Raw genomic sequence first — 22087 nt, 5'->3', positions numbered from 1 at the left:
ATTAATTTTTTATTTAATTTAGTTGTTACAATTATATATATGTAGCTACATGTACTATTTGTATTATATGGTTGTTACAGGTTATATAATTGAAGTACCATTTGTTGCAAATGCTTATATTTCAACATTGATTTCCTTCTAACATTTAAAGCAAATTACATCTGTAGTTCCTAAATTTTGTCGCTTGTGTCATATTGATTCTTACACTTTCAATTGACTCAATTGTGATACTTAATTTTTTAGATTTTTATGTCAATTTCATTCAATTGATAATGACGTTAAGATTTTTGACGAAAAATAATTACTAAGTTAATTGATGTTAACTCAGTAAATTAATAAAGTTCATAAATTTGTCCTTACGTGATACATGTCGCCCCATATGCACATTTTCATAAACTAAAAATAAAAATAAAAATTATAATGAATTGAATTGAATTAAATTGGGACAAAATCAAAAATATATAGTCAAAATCAAAGTAATTAAAATTACATGAATTAAAATGACAAAAAATATATATATATAAAAATATCAATACAATTTTCCCAAAAATTTATAAGAACTAAACGGCCACAGCTTGTGTTTCTTCTTTCTTTTTTTTTTTTTATATACTTTTATTATTTTTTACAGCTTTTCCTAAATTTAACCCAAATCTAAATGTTGTTCTACAGCAAAGCTTGACAGAGTGGGTTCTAGAATGTAATGGACAGAATTGGTGGGTAGCAATTGACCTAAATTGACAGCCAAGAGAAAGAGAACTCAAACGGCTGAACTGACTATGATAGTTGTAGGGCTTTCCTCCATTCCATGTGCAATTTGCATTATGAAGACAGGAAGGTATCAAAAATTCCAGAAGGAATTAATTGTTATTACATATCAGCAATTTAAGAGTAGAAAATATAATCCAATCCAATCTATCACAAACAATAACGATAACGATAACAATAACCATAGTCTACCTTATTTCAATTAATAATTGCTTCAGCTCAGGACGGAACCAGGAGAATACTACAAGAGATTGTTTCTTATTTCAATTAATAACTTTGTTTACCATAACACTTTTAACATATATACCTTATTTTATAACTAATAAAATGACCTCTTAATATAAAAGATATATATCTCATTTTTCTACCGTCTTACATTCTCTGTTTTTTTTTCTTTTTTTCTTTGTTTGTATGAAAAAAATTTATTTATCCGAAAAGAGATTACTTCTATGATATTTGAATATTTTTTATGCATATATATAGTTTATATATTATATTGTACATACATATGTGTATGGTGAAAAAAAATCATTTGTCTTCGGCCCCTTCGATGATAAAATCCTGGTTCCATCCCTGCTTCAGTGGCATTTAACAAAGTGAGAAATCCAGCTGTCTCTCATCTCAGAAATCTTTGAAAACAGCAAACAAATCACCACTGATGTAATCATTATCTACCAAGCTGACCAAGAAGTAACTGCTCTGCACCTGTTAACATAAAAAAAATGACAACATTACATTAATCAAATCTAATCTACTGGAAAATTTCAAAATTCATGGTTAAAAGGAAACACAATAAAATCAGCTTGATGATCAAGAAGATGATGAGCAAATATGAAGAAGAACACAGACCTCCTCGAGCAGATTTCTGGATGGGTCAGCCTCTGGGTATAATTGAGCCCATCCTCTTGACCAGATCTCAAATGCCTCATCCTTCCACACCATAAAGCTGGAAGGATCCACCACAGTTGGTTGGATGATCTCCTTGCCTGGGAATACTCCCCATGTCACCGCATTTACATCAGTTTGGCTGACGTTAGAAATCCAGATTCCATCTTTGTTCACAGCCATGTACGTGACATACGGGAAAGCGTTGCATTTCTCAACAAGAGCATTCAACTTGTCCTTGGAGCAGAAAAACTCTACGTAGGCCTTCTGGTACACATATCCACCTGCTCCGCCCCATCCTGAAAAACACACACCACATTATTAAGCCAACAACAAATTAATCCAAGTGAACTCAAATGCACACTCTGCACCGTGATAGAGCTTCATGCCCGTTATAAATCCTTCATTAACTTTTATTTTCTTTTGTGTTGACCTTAAAATTGGAATGAAAATTGAGGGAAAGCCATTTTCTACATTAATAGAAACAAATTGTATTATGACAGCCACAGTAGGCCTGAAAATCTTAGTACATTTTGCACATAAAAGGCGAATCGAGTTTTACTCTTGTATGCCAAATTAACTAGATGCTTTTCACCTGTTTACAATAATCTCGAATTATTTTAAAAAACAAGGAGAGATGCATGACAGAGAGTTGGAAGATGGGTATATATCTTGGAAGTAGTGAAATCTGGAACGAATAGAAGACTCAAATTTGTCCATGAGTTTTAAAAATCCAGTAAATGGGCATTAATGCATGCATGTATAATGTTTAACAGCGAGATTTACTTTCCATATATTGGATGTTTTGAGAGGATATGTTACAGGATACACACATGCAGGCATTGCACTTACCAATAGAAGGGGAATCAGACTTTGCTCCATTAACAGCTGGTTGACTATTTATCGTGAGAAAACCCTTTGAGTTCATGTTCACCAACTGTTCATTGATGATCTTTGTCTCTGGCTGAAGGCCATCCAACTCTGACCAAGGGCTGCTTCTCAGTTTCCCAAGGCAGTATTTCCAAAATTTCTGATATGTACCAATTCCAAAAGGGCCATTTAAATGGGAAATTATTTTTTATTGGCATTCAGAGATGGGATAAATTAGTTGAAAACCATACCTCATGAATATCTTCAACATTCTTCAAAGGGACAGCCCATTCGTCATGAAGTTTCTTGTCACGTGCACGGGGTCGCATGAACTGTTGGAAACATCACAAAATAGCCACATGAGAAAGAGATTGATGAAAGAGGAGATGTTCTCAACAACAACAACAACAAAAAAAAACAAAACAAAAGCAAAAAACAAAAAACAAAAAAGCCATAAAGATTTGAAGAAACAACAAAAAAGAGAAGAAAATAATCTCATGAACATTATGTTGTGCATAGAAAAATCTAAAAGAATGTGAATTCTGTAATCCTTGTCGTGTTGTGTCGGTGTGTCCTAATCTTGTGGTACTCTTATGTGTCCATATATGTGCTTCTTAGTTTCTAATAGTTGAAGGTAAAATATCAAATGTTAGGCACTAATCCCTAACTCAGGGCCGGTGACATGAATCTGTCTCGATGAATCGTGTCTATACAAAGTTATATCCTTGGTAAAATCCAAGGCAGCTGCAACGTCTCATGTCACGTCAATTAATGTCATTTTTTGGCCTTCCCCTTGTCCTTTTGACACCTTTAACTATAATCAAATTGCTCCTTCATACCAGCATGTTAGTTAGTCCACATTACACATGGTCAGCTAAATCATCTCAAACAACTTTTGACGAGTATGGAAAGAAGAAAAATTGCCAAGTCCAGAATTTCACATATAGCTTGCATAGGGCTTTACAATCATGTTTACGGTTAATTTTAGTTTTATTTTTTTATATTTTACAGGTTAGAAATGCTACTAGACAAACTTATTGGCTTTTATTAGGTTTTAGTAATTATGGTGTAATTTTGCAAATTGCTAGACATAAGGCTGCACGGATCACCCATGAATCAATTTGTTGGTTAGATTAGGTTTTCAGGTCTCATACATGGCTATTATTAGGTCCAAATATGTCATTTGTCAAAGTTTCTTAATTTCCTAATTTAGAAGTTATAAACTAAAAAATTTATCAAAACCCCAGTAGCTTATTATTTTAACTCTTTGTGTAATCCCTATATGAAAAAAAACTATTTGTGTAATTCCTTTTTCTTATAAAGTTGAGTTTTAGAGAATTAGTGTGAAGACTATGTGATTTTGCATAATCTTTTGTCCAACTTTGCCTTTGGGGGGTCATTTTTGAGGAATTTAGGTGGGATTCCTAGAGCCTTCTTCTTCCTCACCTTTTGCCAGTCCTTCCATGAAAATGCCATTCTTGAGTTATTTCTCATAGGAAAGCAATGTCAAAACCCAAATCATCCCCTAGCCCATAGTTGTCAATCGTATTGTGAATCGAAATCCTAATTTAGTAAATCGTGAAATTGAATAGAGAATCATTAAAATTCAGTACAGACAATAAAAAATGATGTCAAATAATTGTATATATGAAAAAACAAATGAAATAAATTGATTTTGTCACATGTTATAAAATAGTTATTATGCAAGGACATGTTTACAACATCTAAATTGGAAGACATTTCCCTTAGTAGTAAGAGAAGCGAGTCCAAATCCCAAGAACCACAAAATTATTCACAAATATAATATAATCTCTCTTGACATTCAAAAAATAGAGCTAGGAACCCCCTATACAGAGTATAATAAGTGAAATCCATTAAGGAATTTGTTGTTATTTTGTTGATCAAAGGGTTTTTAATAGAATCAAATCAAAAGTAGTCACCTTCTTAGAAGTGTCCGTGCTTCTTAGAGGAGAGCTAATTTGCTACACGTGAAGGGTGGTAAAGGACATAGCGGCCATATGCACATAACCCCTTTAGTGATAACTACTTAACCCCTTGTGGTTTGAGAGCTAAAACACACCACTAACTTTCTATCAAGGATACTTGTAAATTGACCTAAAATACCCTTGTCTTCTTCTCTTCTAAACTAAATCATTCACTTTACCACTTGTGGTATAGGTTATTTGCACATAGCCTCTTGTCATTTAGAATATAGAAGTGCGTAATGCACTGTTCATTAATTTGAATGGAAACTATGATGGTGCCTTTTAGTCTACAAATTATAGGGATTAAAAGTGATTCTCCAAATGATAGGTGGTTATTATGGGCACATGGCCTATGGGGGATAAAGTGAAATTTGCCCTAGAAAAAGAAAGCATAATACCTTACATTAATTAGAGAAAACTTCATTCAAAACAAAATTATAAGGGGTGGCAACATCAAAAGCAATGGTTATGTCAAGCCATGGGCTATGTTACATGGACTTAACTAGAGGTGTCATTTATTTCCGATGTACCCGCATAAAAAAATAAAAATAAATAAGTAGGGTTGTCAAGTATGGATATGTGTCCAAGTGTATGATTCATCTACTATCATGTCTAAGGACACACGAAACACGACAAAATATGCAAATTTCTTAATATGCTTCTTTTATTTTTTAGGATAAAATAGTGTTCACAAGGCATCATATATCATTTCATGCATAATATGAGATAGCTTAATGGTTAACCCAAATTACCAAATATGCTGGTAGATAAATTTCCAACTACAAGTATCGAACACGCATTCCATTCCCTCACCCAAGTGTCAAGTGTTTGACACAAGTACTACATACATTTAAAAGAAAGTAACATAGGCCATAGGATATCGATCGAATTTTCAAGCTTATCTGGGCAAATACTTTTAAAGGAATCAGGCATTAACACCCACAATCCAGTCATCACCATAAGGCTAAATGTAGGTATATTAACAATTATGAATGGAAGTACTTCAGGTTGGACAAATGGACTTTGTTTTTAAATTTTTTATTTACTTTTCATTTATTTATTTATAAGTGGCATAGTTTGTAAGCTAAGCGTAGAAGATCAGTTCAAAATCTCATAATGGAAGTAATAGGGCCCTTCCCACAACTTGGCTGCTAACAGTCATCCCAAGCGGAGTATTTACAATGGCAGGGCTTGATCTTGGTGCAATCTCTTTAATCTCAGCTCAACTAATATGGACAAGAAAATTGTTGCTGTCTTGTTGGTCATACCTGTGACACCCCTGTTCCGTAGTATGTTAATTGGTCCTTAACATGATGTGATTATGTATTTTGATATGATTTTGTGTTCCACTATGTGAAAATATGTGGTTTGAAATTTTATCTGTTCATCGTAGGAATATCTGTTTGAGTAGTCTGTTTTGGAAATTTAATTGAGGGCCTTATCGGCCACGGAACCCGAAATTGATTACGCCATTGTGGTTGGCATAATTTTTAGGGCCTACGGTGAAATTTAATTGAAATTTGATTCTGGTCAATTTAAACTGATTAAATTGAGAAATTAAGTACCCCATTATTTTATATTAAAATATTGGTTAGTGGGGCTTGTTGTATATTTGTATTGCACTCTCCTTTAGCTCTCCTAAAACTCAAAATCTGAGTTAGACAATTGAGAGTGAGAGAGAGGCCGACCATGGAGAGAAAAAGGGAGAGATTTGTGTAATTTGGGCTCAAGACTTGGGAATTTGAAGATCTAGCTCAAGATTTGGCTAGAGCTTGAGTGTTGAAGCTCTTAGGTAAGTGATTTCATGAACTCTTACTTGTGATTTGTAAGTTCAAGGGTTGTTTGTGATCAAGAACATGTAATGAGTTGATTTTTGTTGAGATTGAAGTCTTAGAACTCATGCATGTAAGAAATTACTTTGAATTTGCATGTTTGAGCTTGAAACACATGATTCATGTGGAGTTTTGGGTAAAGCTCATGTTGTAGTCACCATTTGTACCATCTAAGTTGAGAATGATGAGCATCTCCCACATGCATGTACAAATCATGGGAGTATAAGTCTTGAATGTTTGAATTTGAGCATGTTGATGATGGGTTTGAGACAATTTGGGACATGCATGTAGATAATTCATGTAATTGAGCTTCCTAATGTTGTAATCTGCATTAGTAGCATGTTAGCATGTGTAAATGTGTAATTTGAACCATTGCATGCAAGAAATGTAGATGGAAAACTGATTTGGAGCTCAAGAACACGATCTGGGAAACCCAGATTTTTGAGGTCCGCTCGAGCGGGGTAATGGCCGCTCGAGCGGGAAAATCGTGCTCCCAGCATTTTTGCAGAGCTGGATGCCCGCTCGAGCGGGACATTTCACGCTCGAGCGTGGATCTTTGTAGACGGACCTTCAGCTCGAGCGCATCTTTTGTGCAACCAGTACCTTGCAGGCCTTAAGGGTCCGCTCGAGCGTAGAAGCTTACGCTCGAGCGGGGACCCTGTTTTCTGGAATTTTATTCATGCATTCTGTGATTCGTTTTCCGTTCTCTTTCACTTGTAAGCACTCTTAGGCATGTGTTAAGCATTGTAAATGAGTTAATGAGATAAGAACAAAGCCTAAAGAGGAATATGTGAATTAAAGAACGGATTGAACTGTTAGTGACCCTTTTGTATTCATGAAATGTGTAGGGTCAAGCTCCAGGGCGCATCCACAAGCCGATCACTGTGAGTAATATCAATATTTGAAAACTTGTCAATGTCCAATTGCTACTCCCCTATAAATATTATGAGTTGTTAATTGGGATTGTGGACAAAAGTCTGACAAGAATAAATAAACGAATGGGCCAAAGGCCGTTTGACATGAATGAATGGGCCAAAGGCCGTTTGACATGAATGAATGGGCCAAAGGCCGTTTGACATGAATGAATGGGCCAAAGGCCGTTTGACATGAATGAATGGGCCAAAGGCCGTTTGACATGAATGAATGGGCCAAAGGCCGTTTGACATGAATGAATGGGCCAAAGGCCGTTTGACATGAATGAATGGGCCAAAGGCCGTTTGACATGAACGAATTGGCCAAAGGCCGTTTGACATGAATGAATGGGCCAAAGGCCGTTTGACATGAATGAATGGGCCAAAGGCCGTTTGCCATGAATGGAAACCCGGATGGGCCAAAGGCCAGAATGTTTGGAACTACAGTTACTTGACTTGTATTTCGTATAGTTATATATATTTTGCTGCTAAACAGAAGTATGAATTGGGCCCAAGGCCGTTTGGAGCATGTTGATCTACGTATTGTTATGTAACTGTTATATTTGATATTATTCACTGGGCTATCGCTCACGCTCATTCATGTATTTGTAGGTGAGCCAAGGGAAGTCCAAACCCAGCCCCAGTGAAGTCTGCTAGGAACAACAGGAGTTTTGGGAGAGTCAGCCTTGTGCCTCGCGCATGAGACCATCCTTGCCCTTTTACTATGTACCTATGTTTTGTCTTGTTGGCAAGGACCTAGTGCATGTCTGTACATAGTCTGTTATAGGTTGAATCGTTTTGGACGATCCTGTCTGTAATGAATTTTGTGAAACTGTACTTTTGATGTGAGTTATTAACGTATCTGAATATGGTTTGTTTGATGTGCATATAAGCACGGCTCTATGGACAAAGTTTTTAATTTTGCTTCCGTTTGGCCCCCATTAACTCTGTTAGAATACGTTTAGAACAGTTTGAGGCCGTAGGTAATCTCATGATTACTGGCCGGTTACGTCCTTAACCCACGGGGGCGGGTTCGGGTCGTGACAGAGTGGTATCAGAGCACGAGTTAATAACTCACACACTTGTCCAAAAAGAGCAATAAGCGTCTAGATGAAATCTAGGATGCATTCATGTGATAAATACGAGGTTGGAAGCATTGATTATATACTTAAATGTTTTGTTATGAATAATCATATGTGTAAGTTGTGAACTACTTGCATTACGAATTATCTGGAAATATGTGCTCCTTAGTGTATGTGTACTTGTGTACCTTTGGTATGGAATATAATGCAAGTTTAATCAGATGGTGAGAACCAGAGGTGATGAGTTAGAGGAATCCTCTGCTGCCAGACTGGACAGAATGGAAAGACTGATTCAGGAAATGGCAGAAGCTTTGAGACAGCAACAGGAGTGGCAACAACAGTGGCAGCAACCACATCCGCCACCTCCACCTCCGGCACCACCTGTGCCAGATAATCAAAATGATGATCGGATAATCGCTCTCACCAAGGAATTCAAGAAAATGAAACCACCACAGTTCCATGGTGGACTAGATCCCTTAAAAGCCGAAGCTTGGGTACTTGGGATTGAAAAACTGTTTGAGGTGTTTCCGTGCTCGGATACACAGAAAGTGCTTCTAGCCACCTTTATGCTAGAAGATGAAGCGAGAAGATGGTGGATGTTGATGAGGGAAAACCACAGAGATATTGATTGGGCGAAATTTTTGGAAATCTTCTATGACAAGTACTTCCCGCAGTGTGTCCGGGACAGGAAAGTGGCAGAGTTCATGGAACTCAAACAAGACAGTATGACTGTAGCTGAGTATGAGGCCAAATTTACTGAGTTGGCCAGGTTTGCACCACACGTAATTGACACTGATTATAAGAAGGCAAGGCATTTTGAAGGTGGGCTCCGAAGTGACATCCTAGAGCGGGTGAATGTCCTGAAATTGGAGACCTACATTGGGGTGCTTGACCGGGCCATCATATCAGAGGCTAATATAGCTAGACAAGCTAAGCCAACAACCGAATGGAGAGGCAACAAAAGACAAGGCTTCTTTTTGAAGAAGAAATTTCTGAAAAAGCAAAACACGGGCTCCTCAACTACCTCAAGTTCTTCCCGAGACACGACTCCCCTGTGCAACACTTGTAGCAAAAGGCACCGTGGAGTTTGTTACCGTGCATCGGGAGCCTGTTTTAAGTGTGGGAAACAAGGGCATATAGCCCGAGATTGTAATCAGAATAGTGGGAAGATAGCTGCTAGCTCCACTGCATCGATCCCGAAGCCGGGAAACACTTTGAGATCTGCTACTACTGGGGATACAGTGAGACAAGGGAGAGTCTTTGCACTCGTTCCGGGTGATACACGGAATGCCAATGCCGTTGTCTCAGGTACTATCTCGATATGTAATCAGGATGCTTTTGTGTTAATTGATTCTGGATCAACGCATTCATTTGTGACATATGCATTTGCATCTAGACTGAAAAGACCCCTAGAATTGTTGCCATATTTGTTATGTGTGTCTGCTCCATCGGGGGAATCTGTGTTATGTGACTATATATATCGGTTTTGTGACATGCATATTGAGGATGCTACCCTGTATGTAGATTTGTTGCCCTTAAACTTTAGGCACTTTGATGTAATTTTGGGCATGGATTGGTTGACCAAATACTGTGCCACTATAGATTGTGTGACAAAGAAGGTTGTATTTAAACCACCAGAACAGAAAGAAATTGTGTTTGTGGGAAATGGGGTAGTACCTCCACCATATTTGATATCTGCAATGAAAGCATGTAAATTGATCAGGAAGGGATGCCAGGGTTATTTGTGTTATGTATTGACTGAACAATCCGTGAATGTTGAATTGAATGATATTCCCATCGTTAGAGAATTCCCAGATGTGTTTCCAAATGAATTACCAGGGGAATTGGTAGACAGGGAGATAGAGTTTACTATTGAAACTGTGCCAGGCACCCAACCTATTTCTAAAGCTCCCTACAGGATGGCTACAGCCGAAATGAAAGAATTAAAAGAACAGTTGCAAGACCTTCTTGATAAAGGGTTTATCTGGCCCAGTACTTCGCCTTGGGGCGCACCAGTGTTATTTGTAAAGAAAAAGGATGGTACCTTACGCCTATGTATTGATTACCGGGAATTGAACAAGGTAACGATAAAGAATAAATATCCCTTACCCCGTATTGATGACTTATTTGACCAGTTGCAGGGATCACAGGTGTTTTCTAAGATTGATTTGAGATCCGGGTATCATCAGCTGAAGGTTAAGGCAGAAGATGTTGAGAAAACCGCATTCAGAACGAGGTATGGTCATTTCGAGTTTCTTGTTATGCCATTTGGAGTGACTAATGCTCCGGCAGCATTTATGGACTTAATGAATAGAATTTTTAAAACCTACCTTGATGAGTTTGTTGTTGTCTTCATCGATGATATTTTAATATACTCTAAAGATAGACTTGAACACGAACGTCATTTGAGGACTGTTTTACAAATACTTCGGGAAAGAAAACTATTTGCTAAGTTAAAGAAATGTGAGTTTTGGTTGGATGAGGTTATTTTCTTAGGGCACGTGGTCAACAAGGAAGGAATTTCAGTGGACCCGCAGAAAATAGAAGCAATTGTAAATTGGCCTACACCAACTAATGTGACAGAAGTTCGCAGTTTCATGGGCTTAGCTGGGTACTACAGAAGGTTTGTAAAGGACTTTTCGAAATTAGCTGTGCCTCTTACCCAATTGACACGTAAAGGACAACCATTTGAGTGGAATAGTGAAAGAGAATCAGCCTTTCATGAATTGAAGACAAGATTGACCACTGCACCAATTTTGACACTACCTTCAGGTACGGAAAATTTTGTGATTTTCAGTGACGCATCTTATAAGGGTTTGGGTTGTGTGTTAATGCAGAACGGAAAGGTTATTGCTTACGCCTCCCGACAGTTGAGGCCACATGAGAAGAATTATCCAACACATGACCTAGAATTGGCCGCAGTTGTTTTTGCTTTGAAAATCTGGCGGCATTATTTGTATGGGGCAAAGTGTGAAGTCTACACAGATCATAAAAGCCTAAAATACTTCTTCACGCAGAAAGAGTTGAATATGCGTCAGAGAAGATGGCTGGAATTGATAAAAGATTACGACCTAGAAATTCAGTATCACCCCGGAAAAGCTAATACAGTGGCTGATGCCTTGAGCAGGAAATCAACAGGGAGTATGGCTTGCTTGCTTACTGAACAAAGGGAGATTTTGCAAGACTTTGAAAAGTCTGAAATTGAAGTGGTAGTGTGTGAACAGGGCGGATTGATAGCCGCTATTACAGCCGAGCCGGCAATTGTTGATGAAATCAAGCAAAAACAGAAAGAGGATGAGTTCCTCAGAAAGGTAATTGATGAATTTGAAGTCAGCCCAAAAGCAGAGTTCAGTATCGAGAATGGAATGTTGAAATTTCGAAACCGAATATGTGTTCCAGTTATTCCGGAGCTAAAGAAGAGGGTCTTAGATGAAGCCCACAGATCCGTATTTGCTATGCATCCGGGTAACAATAAAATGTATCGGGATTTGAAACAAACCTATTGGTGGCCTAAAATGAAGAAAGAGATTGCAGAACATGTGTCCAAGTGCCTTCAGTGTCAGCAAGTTAAGGCTGAACATCAGAAACCAGGCGGTCTACTTCAACCTCTCCCCATTCCTGAGTGGAAGTGGGAACATGTGACCATGGATTTCGTTGTTGGCCTACCTCGGACTTCCCGCGGTATGGATTCTGTTTGGGTTGTAGTTGATAGACTGACTAAATCTGCACATTTTCTGCCTGTCAAAACTACATTTACTGCTTACAGGTTGGCTACTATTTATGTTGATGAAATTGTCCGCTTACATGGAGTTCCAGTATCCATTGTGTCGGATAGAGATCCGAAGTTTGTATCTAGATTGTGGAAGAGTTTGCAGGAAGCTATGGGAACAGAACTAAGGTTCAGCACTGCATTCCACCCACAGACAGATGGGCAGTCAGAACGAACAATACAGACTTTGGAAGATATGCTTCGCATGTGTGCTTTGGATTTTCAGGGGAGTTGGGAAGATTACCTGCCACTTGCAGAATTTGCCTATAATAATAGCTTCCACTCCAGCATCGGTATGGCACCATACGAGGCTTTGTATGGTAGGAGGTGTAGATCACCTAGTTGTTGGACAGAGGTCGGGGACAGAGCTTTGCTCGGGCCTGAAATTGTACAAGACACCTCTGAAAAGATCAAAACTATTCGGCAAAGGCTCAAAACAGCTCAAGACCGACAGAAGAGTTATGCAGATGTCCGGAGAAGACCTCTTGAGTATGAGGTCGGCGACCATGTGTTCATCCGTGTTTCTCCAATGAAAGGCCAAGTCAGGTTTGGGAAAAAGGGCAAGTTGACGCCCCGTTATATTGGGCCGTTTCAAATTTTGGAGAAACTTGGTCCAGTTGCTTATAGAGTTGCTTTGCCACCGGGATTTGAGCAAATCCACAATGTGTTTCATGTGTCAATGTTGAGGGGTTACCTCCGAGACCCGTTGCATGTGATTGATTATCACCGGATTGCTATTGATGAAAATATGGAATATGCTGAATGGCCGGAAAGAATTGTTGACCGACAAGTGAAAGAATTGAGAAACAAATCCATTCCAATGGTGAAAGTGGAATGGAAGGAACACTATGGGACAGATGCTACATGGGAAAAAGAGGAGGAAATGCGTCTACGCTATCCACATTTGTTTCCCGACGAAGGTAAGTTAAGTTTGGAGGACCAAACTTCCTAAAGGGGGGAAGACTGTGACACCCCTGTTCCGTAGTATGTTAATTGGTCCTTAACATGATGTGATTATGTATTTTGATATGATTTTGTGTTCCACTATGTGAAAATATGTGGTTTGAAATTTTATCTGTTCATCGTAGGAATATCTGTTTGAGTAGTCTGTTTTGGAAATTTAATTGAGGGCCTTATCGGCCACGGAACCCGAAATTGATTACGCCATTGTGGTTGGCATAATTTTTAGGGCCTACGGTGAAATTTAATTGAAATTTGATTCTGGTCAATTTAAACTGATTAAATTGAGAAATTAAGTACCCCATTATTTTATATTAAAATATTGGTTAGTGGGGCTTGTTGTATATTTGTATTGCACTCTCCTTTAGCTCTCCTAAAACTCAAAATCTGAGTTAGACAATTGAGAGTGAGAGAGAGGCCGACCATGGAGAGAAAAAGGGAGAGATTTGTGTAATTTGGGCTCAAGACTTGGGAATTTGAAGATCTAGCTCAAGATTTGGCTAGAGCTTGAGTGTTGAAGCTCTTAGGTAAGTGATTTCATGAACTCTTACTTGTGATTTGTAAGTTCAAGGGTTGTTTGTGATCAAGAACATGTAATGAGTTGATTTTTGTTGAGATTGAAGTCTTAGAACTCATGCATGTAAGAAATTACTTTGAATTTGCATGTTTGAGCTTGAAACACATGATTCATGTGGAGTTTTGGGTAAAGCTCATGTTGTAGTCACCATTTGTACCATCTAAGTTGAGAATGATGAGCATCTCCCACATGCATGTACAAATCATGGGAGTATAAGTCTTGAATGTTTGAATTTGAGCATGTTGATGATGGGTTTGAGACAATTTGGGACATGCATGTAGATAATTCATGTAATTGAGCTTCCTAATGTTGTAATCTGCATTAGTAGCATGTTAGCATGTGTAAATGTGTAATTTGAACCATTGCATGCAAGAAATGTAGATGGAAAACTGATTTGGAGCTCAAGAACACGATCTGGGAAACCCAGATTTTTGAGGTCCGCTCGAGCGGGGTAATGGCCGCTCGAGCGGGAAAATCGTGCTCCCAGCATTTTTGCAGAGCTGGATGCCCGCTCGAGCGGGACATTTCACGCTCGAGCGTGGATCTTTGTAGACGGACCTTCAGCTCGAGCGCATCTTTTGTGCAACCAGTACCTTGCAGGCCTTAAGGGTCCGCTCGAGCGTAGAAGCTTACGCTCGAGCGGGGACCCTGTTTTCTGGAATTTTATTCATGCATTCTGTGATTCGTTTTCCGTTCTCTTTCACTTGTAAGCACTCTTAGGCATGTGTTAAGCATTGTAAATGAGTTAATGAGATAAGAACAAAGCCTAAAGAGGAATATGTGAATTAAAGAACGGATTGAACTGTTAGTGACCCTTTTGTATTCATGAAATGTGTAGGGTCAAGCTCCAGGGCGCATCCACAAGCCGATCACTGTGAGTAATATCAATATTTGAAAACTTGTCAATGTCCAATTGCTACTCCCCTATAAATATTATGAGTTGTTAATTGGGATTGTGGACAAAAGTCTGACAAGAATAAATAAACGAATGGGCCAAAGGCCGTTTGACATGAATGAATGGGCCAAAGGCCGTTTGACATGAATGAATGGGCCAAAGGCCGTTTGACATGAATGAATGGGCCAAAGGCCGTTTGACATGAATGAATGGGCCAAAGGCCGTTTGACATGAATGAATGGGCCAAAGGCCGTTTGACATGAATGAATGGGCCAAAGGCCGTTTGACATGAACGAATGGGCCAAAGGCCGTTTGACATGAATGAATGGGCCAAAGGCCGTTTGACATGAATGAATGGGCCAAAGGCCGTTTGCCATGAATGGAAACCCGGATGGGCCAAAGGCCAGAATGTTTGGAACTACAGTTACTTGACTTGTATTTCGTATAGTTATATATATTTTGCTGCTAAACAGAAGTATGAATTGGGCCCAAGGCCGTTTGGAGCATGTTGATCTACGTATTGTTATGTAACTGTTATATTTGATATTATTCACTGGGCTATCGCTCACGCTCATTCATGTATTTGTAGGTGAGCCAAGGGAAGTCCAAACCCAGCCCCAGTGAAGTCTGCTAGGAACAACAGGAGTTTTGGGAGAGTCAGCCTTGTGCCTCGCGCATGAGACCATCCTTGCCCTTTTACTATGTACCTATGTTTTGTCTTGTTGGCAAGGACCTAGTGCATGTCTGTACATAGTCTGTTATAGGTTGAATCGTTTTGGACGATCCTGTCTGTAATGAATTTTGTGAAACTGTACTTTTGATGTGAGTTATTAACGTATCTGAATATGGTTTGTTTGATGTGCATATAAGCACGGCTCTATGGACAAAGTTTTTAATTTTGCTTCCGTTTGGCCCCCATTAACTCTGTTAGAATACGTTTAGAACAGTTTGAGGCCGTAGGTAATCTCATGATTACTGGCCGGTTACGTCCTTAACCCACGGGGGCGGGTTCGGGTCGTGACAATACCTGTGCATGGAGCCATATATCATGTAGACCCACTAGTTGCACATGTTTTGTGCCAACTTCCTTGAAATTAAAACCAATCAAGACAAACGAAGAAAAAATGTGACAAACCCTTGGTTGTCATTGATAGCACACAAGCTCACATATAAAGATAACATAAAATCATAATGTTCGACTAGCATTAGAAGCAAGTAATAAATGACAAATTACAGACTGCAGAATAAGCACGCTGGATCGTAGTTAGCATGTTGGACTAAATAACAAAGAAAACATATTACTGCTAGGCATATATTAAAAAAAAAAACAAAAAAAAAAAAGAAAGAAAAAAAAGGAAGCCATGAACAACTACACTAATATCAAAGCTAACAACCAAAAAGATTTGATACCTGATGGTCAGTCAGTGCTCCATATGATGCATTATGAGAATAACCCCATCGCCCATGTGGATATTGTTCCCAACCTATTGTCCTTGATATGTAGCTTTTTGGACGATTAGCCCTACCATCATTGTTCGAAACAGGTCAGACGTTTCACAAGATTTACAAAAGAATTTATATAATGCAGGATACCGTAAGTAGTGTTAAAACTATTTTCATGTTGCCTACCAAAATATTGGCCTAACATCTTCTTTAACACGGAAAACATTTGCAGGGCGTCTCCACGGTAAGGGCCTTGAAATTTTGGTTTCTTCAATCAGTCCAAGATTCTGTCAAGGTAAGTCTATCCAGTAAGGCACAACTACAGATATAGACATAGTTTATACAAACAATACTGTTGACTTTTCGAGAGAAGATATTTTTATATTGTTATCGGGAGATAAGAATAAACCATTAATATTGCCAATGCTGATTTTTCCATGTTTAACGTGTAAATATGCAATGTCTTGATTCCGTTAGCCATTATCTTCTTGCACATTTCAGTTCCGAGGTGAATTCCATAAGCTCTAACAGCTTCTTCATTGTCCTTGATAGGCTCCAAGGCAGCAGTAACCTCAGCTGGTATCTGCCAATACAATTAAATACAAGTGCATTTGTAATAAAATGGCAGGATAAACCTAAACAACCTCCATGATGCCACATCAATAACAAAATACACTTAAAAAAATGAAAGTTTTACATTTGTGGGAAGAAAATAACAAGTAGATTTGGGGAGCACATTCAAATGTCGGTTCTCCAGATGAGGCTCTAATATTTAAGCATCAGCCTTAAGATTCTCTCTGAAATTTGACAGACTAATGTTTCAATATGCTTGCCTAAATCAATGTGTGATGTATGACCATTTTTTAAAAAAAAAAAAATTATTATGTGATGTATGATCATTAGGAGGTGGTAAAAAGGCTGGTTGATGATACTTGATAATAAAGCTGAAAATGGTAGTCTAGAAGGTTTAACACCGCACTTAAATGTGCTCAATGGTGCAGATTGATGCTTTAACCATTCACTGATGGAATTGCCAGTAAACGCTTGTTGTTACCGATGATAAAATAGAGAATCTACAAATTGAGTGAATTCTTTTAACCTCGCCATATATAAAAAACACAACATGATGCAATTGCAAATAAATGTTCATATAATACTTCCCAAGTGATCAAGTATTTTGCAAATTTGATCTCAATGGTCAATACTAAATTAAAATTTTCCTCTAGCTCATTGGTCCATTAATTTAAGTTCATTATTAACAAACGTCTATCTAGTAGTAAACACATGGTAGATTAAATTTCAAAATTTGTTAGAAGATTAAGCACTGCAAGGCGGGAAGGCCAAAATTAGAAATAAATCAAGAAAGAAATAATTTATGAATTAATGCATAAATAATGTTGGAAGTAGCATACCTTAGTTCTGCAAAAACCGGTCATGCGGATGAAGCCCTTATAGTTATTAATGGGCATAATACCCGGAACGATGGGACAATTTATTCCAATTTGACGGCAATCATTCACAAACTTGAGGAAGATATCAGTATCGTAGAAAAGTTGAGTGATAATAAGATCAGCTCCAGCATCAACCTGTAAAATGAACACAATATTAATGAGACAAGTCTTAAGAGGAGGAGCATATATTTTTTTCAAATAATAACAAACAATACCTTTCTCTTAAGGTATTCAAGGTCGTTCTGATATGCCTCCGGTGTGGCCAACCCATCACTTTGGATGACATCAGGATGTCCCTCTGAAAAGAAAATAAATTATTATCAACATTTATTTACAGCTCTTTTTTTTTAAGAATTAAATAATATGAAAAAGAAAGCACTAGAAAGAAATTTAAAATTAAAAAAAATTACGAAAAAAAAAAAACCTGGATAACCAGCAACGGTTATGCCGAAGTAGTCACCATATTTGGATCGAATATGTTTAACCTGTTAAAAATAAAAGAAAAACTCTATTCATTCTATGGTACATATGCACCATATAAAATGGCATAACTCTATATTTTTGAATCATTATTAAAAAAATAAATAAATAAAATTATAGGATAAATTACAAACACACCCATGAGGTTTACTTAAATTATAAATTATCCTGTGATTCTAAAAATTACATTATGCCCCCTAAGGTTTCTAATTTCATAACAAATAAATCCTTTTATTAATAAATCATCAATTAACAATTTTTAATAATATTAAAATTTTATTTCAATTAATAATTCAGATAATTTTATTATTGTATAGATGAATAGGTAGAAATTTTATTTTTTCAATTAATTTATGTTAAATAAAAATTTCTGACAGATTACATGGAGTGTAAATTTAGTAACAGTAACAATGAAAGCAGAGGAGAAGTGAAGATTGAGAACCAAGAACTGTCTATGAGTGAACATTTTCGTTATTTAGGGTCGATTATCACAACAGCGGGAGAGATTGATACAGATGTGGCCCATAGGATTAAGGCGGGATTGTGTAAATGGAGAAGTGCATCTGGGGTATTGTGCGATAAACGAATACCCATTAGACTAAAAGGTAAGTTTTATAGAACGGCTATTAGACCAGCTATGTTGTATGGGACGGAGTGTTGGGAAACCAAGAAACAACATGTAAATAAGATAAGTGTGGCTGAGATGAAGATGCTAAGGTGGATGTGTGGTAAGACTAGACAAGACAGGATTAGGAATGAGTATATTCGGGAATGGGTAGGAGTAGCACCGATAGAAGATAAGTTGAGAGAGAATCGTTTGAGATGGTTTGATTATATTCAACGGTAACCAACAGATGCAGTAGTGAAAAGATGCGATACTGTAACGGTAGATGGAAGTGTTAGGGGACGGGATAGGCCTAGATTAACGTTGACTAGCGTTATAAATAGTGATATGAATCTACTTAATTTAACTAATGAAATGGCCTTTGATAGGGCCTCGTGGAGAAGAAGGATTCATGTAGCCGACCCCATTTGATGGGACTTAAGGCTTGGTTTAGTTTGATACATACAATAATTCATATTTTAAACAAATCTCAAAGTGTATTTGGAATTTACCCTAAATTATAACTAAACACAAAAAAAAATATAACCAAATATCAAAATAATATAATAACTTAAAAAGAGAATTTGCATAACTAAATCTGCATATAATGTGTGTGATATGTGGAGGTATATAATAGAATTCTCATTCATTCATATATAAAATTCATACAACCCAAAAAAAAAAAAAAAACACGAGAATGTGCTAGTGTCATTTTTGTAAATATAAGTAATCTTTAAAGTGTTTCTGGATCTGCAAAATTTTTAATTTGTATATCATTAATCAAAATTAAAATTAACACACAAACAAAAGCAGAGTAGAGTAGAGTAGCATCAAAAATAGAAATGAAATTTAAGCATATTCCAACAAGATAGCCAAAGATCAAATAGTGCAAGAATAGAATAGAACAGACCAGATCGAGGGCACAGGCGAAGCCGCCTTGGACTTGGACGAACTTGTCCTGGCCGTGAGGAGGGTCGCCGCGGAGGGCGAGGACGTTCTGGATGCCGTTCGATTTGATGGAATCGAGGGCGTGGTCGATCTTCTCAACGGGCATGTTGGTACAGGTGAGATGCATCATGGTCTCCACGCACACCATGTTCTGCATTCTGTTGGATATCTCCAGAGTCAGATCTGCTGTGGATCCACCTGCTCCCCATGTTATGTCGCAGAATGATGGATTATGAATCACCATTCTCTCCATCCTCTCGAACAGATTCTCCACCCCATCTTCCGTCTTCGGCGGAAAGAACTCGAACGAGAACACCACTTTGTCTGCTTTTTCAGCCTCTCTCATCTTCTCTATCACCTTCATTTTCGATCCCCGATGATCTACCCACTCAAATCAAATGCTCCACCAGATCAAGAACAAGGATTGGATTGGATTGGATTGGATAGGATAATTGCTTGCACAAATAAATAATAATGTTGATTACGCTGGCCTGGCCTGCCCTGTTTATATGCTTGGCTACAAGGGTAAACGATGGAGATCTACTTCGCGGATCCTGAGCTCTCCTCTCACTCAACAACCCCCAGAAAGTGACACGTCTAACACAGACAGAGTAAACTCCACCAACACCTAAATCAACTCTTTTTATTTTTCAAAAAAATAATTAATTACATGATATTCTTATTTTTGTAACTAGGGCACCTCTCTCGGGTTTTATTAAATTATAGATATTTTTTTTAAATTTTAAAAATTATATCTCGCCTTTTGAAATTTATATTTTCATAACAATTTATCTCATAAGTTTTATATTTTATAACAAATTATTTTTTAATTTATTATGTAAATATAACATTCAAAGAAAATTTATAATTTCTCAAATTTTAAAAGTATCTATAATTTAACTAAAGCTGTAGGAGTATATGTAATTTGCCCTAATATTTAAGGCACTCAGCGCAGAAAGTCTACTCCCTCACCAACTCAATTTGGGTTATTTACGCTCACATCCTTCATGTTTACAAAAAAAATAAATAAAATAAAAATAAGACAAATGTGTTTAGTTGGAAATTTAAAAAGAAAAAGATAATAAATAAGTGATTTTTGAATAAAATATATTTATATTTCACTTAATTTTATATATCTTTTTTAAATTTCTTCAAATTTTATTTTGATCCATAGTATTTTAATTTGAACACATTTGTCTTTTAAATATTGTTTGTTGGTGTCAAATAAGGATAATTATGGATGAAAATTAAGTTTTTAAATGGAAAATGATCACATGTATTGCATATGACCATTTTTTAAGGGCAAAATAATCTTTTTGTCTTTCCCTCTATGTAATTCATCATCTTTCTTTTTTCTACCATCACCACCCACAACTACCAACCACCACCTCCAAACATTATCACTCTATGCATAGCTACCAATGACCAACAAAACGCCTCATCTTCCACACCACCACCTCATCAAAGTAACTTTAAACCAGCAAAAAATTCAATCCAAACCAGTAGCAAATCTCATTATTCTACCAATCCAAAATTCACCTCCCACCATCCTTGAACCACTATCAGAGCATCACTATCAAACTCTCTTCTCCCAGCCTGTAAGGCCCCAGTGTCCCACATCTGGAATGATGGGGGAGTTCTTGGGTTATAAAAGTAAAAATCTGGACCTTTATATAGCATCGAGGCCTTTTCCCAGGTGGTGAAATCCCTACTAGAGCTCCCCAGTTAAACGTGCTTAGGCTGGAGTAGCTCTGGGATGGATGACCCACTGGGAAGAACAAATCCGTGCGAGCGTGGCCCAAAACGGACAATATCGATGACATGTGAAGGGTTGGGGCGTTACAAATGGTATCAGAGCCGACTCTCCGAAGTACCAAGTGTGGGCCCCTGGCGTCTCTCAGTGTATGTAGGCGGGCTTGCGAGCTGGCAGGCTACTGCACGGGGACGTGCAGCCTTATGGAGGTGGATTGTAAGGCCCAGTGTCCCACATCGGGAATGGAGGGGGAGTTCCTGGGCTATAAAAGTAAAAACCTGGACCCTTATATAGCATCAAGGCCTTTTCCCAGGTGGTGAAATCCCTATTAGAACTCCCCAGTTAAGCGTGCTTAGGCTGGGGTAGTTCTAGTATAGGTGACCCACTGGAAAGAACAAATCCGTACGGGCGTGACCCAAAGCGAACAATATCGATGACATGTGAAGAGTTGGGGCGTTACACTGCCACTCTCACTACCCTAAATCCAACTTCAAATCCTCTCATTGAAATCTGACTCTTCAACAAAGCAAACTATTGAATCCACTCTAGCAACTTGTAGTGAAAAACTTTTACATACACACAAATATATACAGATTGAAATGGGTTTGACCAATATGCTTTATTCTTTTGCTTGTCTCATATAAACACACAACATATATATATTGAATTTGTGGGGAAGAATTATGGGTTTTGTGCAATTATTTTGCTTTTGTTTCATATATATTTACACAGCGCGCGCGCGCACACACATATATATACATGTAAATTTGAATTGAATTTATGGGTTAGAATGATAGGTTTTATGCAATTACATGTAGAAATAGTTTATAAGAGCTTTAACAATTAGGTTTTAGTGGTTGATGGTAGGATCTTAGTG

At 37.6% G+C, this 22087-nt stretch overlaps 1 protein-coding gene across 1 annotated transcript; it reads right to left on the bottom strand.

Moving 5' to 3' along the window:
• Positions 1–836: 836 nt before the first annotated feature.
• On the bottom strand, positions 837–20362 carry LOC114286270 (methylenetetrahydrofolate reductase (NADH) 2). Its single transcript, XM_028229419.2, has 11 exons — positions 19420–20362; positions 17850–17910; positions 17641–17723; positions 17387–17560; positions 16384–16557; positions 16161–16261; positions 15942–16053; positions 2772–2852; positions 2503–2680; positions 1615–1949; positions 837–1470 (listed from the first exon to the last, which is right to left on the bottom strand). Exons 1-11 carry the CDS (start codon positions 19819–19821, stop codon positions 1387–1389), a joined length of 1785 nt encoding a protein of 594 aa, XP_028085220.1. The 5' UTR covers positions 19822–20362; the 3' UTR covers positions 837–1386.
• Positions 20363–22087: the final 1725 nt, after the last annotated feature.

This window comes from Camellia sinensis, chromosome 7 (genome assembly GCF_055761805.1).
Source record: "Camellia sinensis isolate YWXY chromosome 7, ASM5576180v1, whole genome shotgun sequence".
NCBI classification, from domain to species: domain Eukaryota; kingdom Viridiplantae; phylum Streptophyta; class Magnoliopsida; order Ericales; family Theaceae; genus Camellia; species Camellia sinensis.
The sequence above is the reverse complement of the archived record's forward strand: the minus strand, read 5'-3'. Positions and strand labels throughout refer to the sequence as shown.

Bases quoted from the DNA above. Each gene is read 5' to 3' on its own strand.
- LOC114286270 (XM_028229419.2), bottom strand. From the start codon at position 19,821: ATGAAGGTGATAGAGAAGATGAGAGAGGCTGAAAAAGCAGACAAAGTG. The intron at 16,558-17,386 runs GTATGCTACTTC...TTGTATTGGCAG, and splicing joins CCGGTTTTTGCAGAACTAAG to ATACCAGCTGAGGTTACTGC. The intron at 2,853-15,941 runs GTATCAAATCTT...TGTTTCCAACAG, and splicing joins GAGCACTGACTGACCATCAG to TTCATGCGACCCCGTGCACG.